The sequence below is a fragment of the Chionomys nivalis genome, chromosome X (genome assembly GCF_950005125.1).
Source record: "Chionomys nivalis chromosome X, mChiNiv1.1, whole genome shotgun sequence".
Classification (NCBI taxonomy): domain Eukaryota; kingdom Metazoa; phylum Chordata; class Mammalia; order Rodentia; family Cricetidae; genus Chionomys; species Chionomys nivalis.
Window position 1 is genome coordinate 84,467,875 of NC_080112.1, and position 3,583 is coordinate 84,471,457.

Sequence of the window (3,583 nt, forward strand, 5' to 3'; positions counted from 1 at the left end):
AGGACCAGGATCTATACCTTGTGAATGAGATAACTTGTTTCATCCCATTTCCTATAGTGGGATGCAATGCTCAAACTGAATGCAGGGGTGGGACTTGATCCTGCTTTCAATTAACGTGCTTGACATTGTTGACTCTCCATGAGAACCCTTACCTGTGGAGAGTAGTGGATATTTAAATATATTTAAATGTGTGTATATATATATATATATTTAAATTTATATATTTAAAGATTCATATATAAATTATATATAAAATACCCATTTTGTTGTTTTTAGATTGAAAGGGACAGAGAAGGTACATTTCTGTCTATTTAAAAGGCAAGTGCATCTTGTATGAAGGCTATGTGTTTGTTCCTGGATGCACAGAACCAAAGTAATCACACAGAAGCTGTATTAGTTACAACACTGCTTGGCTTATTAGCTTATGCATATTTCTAGCTCACTCTTATCTTTTAAATTGGCCCATTTCTATTATTTTATATTTTACCATGAAGCTTGTGGCCTACACATAAGCTTTTAGTTTATTTGTCCTCTGGGAAATTGCCTGCAAACCACAGCAGATCAAGTCACCGCAGATCTACTCCTTTGGCTTTTTGCCAGCACCAACATTGGCCTTCGCAGTCCCCCTAACCTTCTTCATTCTATTCTTGCATTCCTTTCGCTGTTTTCGGGAGGTCTTTTTCTTCTCATAAAGGCCATGTCTTGCAAGTCTGTGTTTGGGCTCATTCTTCCTTGCAGAATCGAGAGAATCATAGATCATGCCAAAACCAGTTGTTTTCCCACCACCAAAATGAGTTCTGAACCCAAATACAAAGATGACATCTGGTGTGGTTTTGTACATTTTGGCTAACTTCTCCCGAATTTCTGTCTTTGGTACTGTTGCCTTCCCAGGATGAAGGACATCAATAACCATCTGTTTTCTTTGATGCAGACGATTGGTCATGAACTTCCTGGTCCGGATCGTTACTGTGTCATTCATGATGATGGCCGCACCGAGCTGCTAAAGCAGGAAAAGAGCTACATGGCATCTCTTAACTCTACTTTCTTTCTCCTGGCATTCAGTTTAGTTTTTCCCACTTATCTCTACTCTGCTAAGCCACTGGCCAAAACAGATTTATTAATTATCCAACAAAAGTACACATAGAAGTACTTCTCATACCATTTCCCCTTTTCTGTTTAAATAAAAAGGAAGGTTTTAACAAATTGGTCCTCCAACATGGTTGGCTATATCCACATAAAACCTGAGAAAGCTTGGAAAGGAATTGTAGACATAAAAAACCCACAGTTGTCTGCATTATTATTATTATCATTATTATTATTATTATTATTATTATTATTATTATTATTATTATTAGCTGGTAACATTCTGCAGCTTCTTTAAGACTTCCTTAAGAGGGGTATTCCTGATTCAGTGGTAGAAAAAAAACTGTGCAGTTTTGAAATGACAGCTTTCTGGGCCATGCTGCTAACAATAAGCTTCAATTCTGACTCTTTTGGGAGACCCACTATGGAGCATTTAAATGGGGTTTGTGAACAGAATGCTACAACTTGTTTAATGACAACAGACTAGCTGTTGTAGAAGGAGCGGCACACTGCAGCCTGGCTCCTGTTTAGCTCCCACACGGTTAGCTTTACACCCAAAATAACAACACACAAATTGTATACATTTAAACACTGCCTGGCCCATTTTATTTAGCCTCTTGGCTAATTCTCACATCTTGCTTTAACCCATATTTAGTAATCTGTGTAGCACCACGAGGTGGTAGCTTACCAGGAAAGATCTTAATCTGCGTCCATCTCAGAGAGGAGAGTTATGGCATCTTACCCACTTCCCTTCTTCCCAGCATTCTGTTCTGTCTATTCCACCCACCTATATTCTAACCTATCAGGCCAAGCAGTTTCTTTATTAATTAACCAATGAAAGCAATACATAGAAAAAAGACCCACCTATATTAAGCTGTGATCCAACCCTGGATCAAGGTGGAAAGAATGGCTTGAAGAGGCAGTGAGAAGACCTCCACATGTTGGACTGGGCAGATCCAAAAAACAAATCAGCCTTAGTACTTGTAAAGCTGTTTAGCATTTTAGGAAGTACTCTTGGACAGCAAAGGATTTCAGATACATAATAGGACATATTCAGACATAAAAAAATCTCTAAACAAGACACAGTATATTTAAAAATGTGAATAAGCTTGGGAAATAGAAGAAAATGTAAAGAGATAGTAAATATTATATTAAAGAGTACAGTCAGTCATAGATGAAAGAAGTAAAGATAATAAAATTAATATTAAATGTAATATATATATATATAATGTGTGTGTGTTTTCTTTAAATTTTTTACTGTAAATGAGCTAACTACAGAGAGACATTTCATTGTATGGGCTGCTAAGCCAAACCATCCTATATATTTTAAAAGTATATTGATTCCAAAATTAGAGTCTAAGGATATGTTGCTTTGGAAAAGAGGTTCTGCTTTTATTTCCATAGAGGATGAGAACCTGTGGAATCCTTCCAGACTAATGTGGATTGATGGACCAAGATCCCCCAAAAGGTCATGATGAATACCCCCAAAACACTTTGCCCAACAAAAACAGGAATCAGTTTGGAAACAAGTACTCCCAAATTCCCAAATATTGTTTATAAACTTTTGTTTACATTTAAAGGGGGATATGCTATGGAGATGGATACTTTGCATTGGTATGAATCTTAGTTTATTGATACATTTTTTTTGGTCAGTTTTGTTATATATACATATATATATATGTGTGTGTATGTATATATGTACATATATATTTCTGCTCTTGATTAAAGTATTGTGTTTGTGCAGCTCATTTAAAAATATAATGTTTAGTTAACATGTAGGTTAATAGATGGTCATCTATAATAGTCAAACTCCTAGTCAGGTTAGTTTGGTTTTCTAGATATATAGAGATATATCTCAGTTAGATAGAATGATTTTTCAAACCTTTCAGAGACTTTCAGAAAATGTCATTGAAAAGGTTTTAAGAACTTAGGACTTTTCATGACAATGAGACACATTTGCTCCTGGGAACACCAATTAGTTCAAAAGGAAGGTGGGCATCAATAGGCTCTTTATGGAGTTTGCTAGTCATTTGGGCAAGAAACTGCTCTTGCCTGGACTGCTTAATGTTATACTCTGTTAGCTGGACATGCAGGACCCATGGAGAAATGACTGACGAACTTGCCAAAGGGTGAAACAATCCTTCAGGGTTCATGCTTCATGAAAGAGTCTGTTAGACATTCTGCAGGACAGAAGAAAGTGACTGAAAAACTGCTAATATAGGTTGCACTGTCTTTGAAATTTTCTGCTTCATGGAAAAAAGTCTGTCAGATACTCTTGGACTGTAGGCTGAAGATGGATGCTCCAATGATACAAAAGAACTTTGCCCAGGCAGCAAGATGTCTCTATAAATTCTAGTTTTGGAAGTTGCTTACAAATCACTTCCTATTAACTTAGGTAATATTATATCCTTCTGGGGTCTTTGATAGAGTTGAAGAATAGATAGTTACAATTATAGCTTTCTTAGTTATGATAAATGATAAAGTAGATATAAATATTATA

At 36.1% G+C, this 3,583-nt stretch overlaps 1 protein-coding gene across 1 annotated transcript; it reads right to left on the bottom strand.

Moving 5' to 3' along the window:
- Positions 1–511: 511 nt before the first annotated feature.
- Positions 512–997, bottom strand: LOC130867954 (40S ribosomal protein S24-like). The gene has a single exon (XM_057760176.1). It carries the CDS (start codon positions 977–979, stop codon positions 578–580), a length of 402 nt encoding a protein of 133 aa, XP_057616159.1. The 5' UTR covers positions 980–997; the 3' UTR covers positions 512–577.
- Positions 998–3,583: the final 2,586 nt, after the last annotated feature.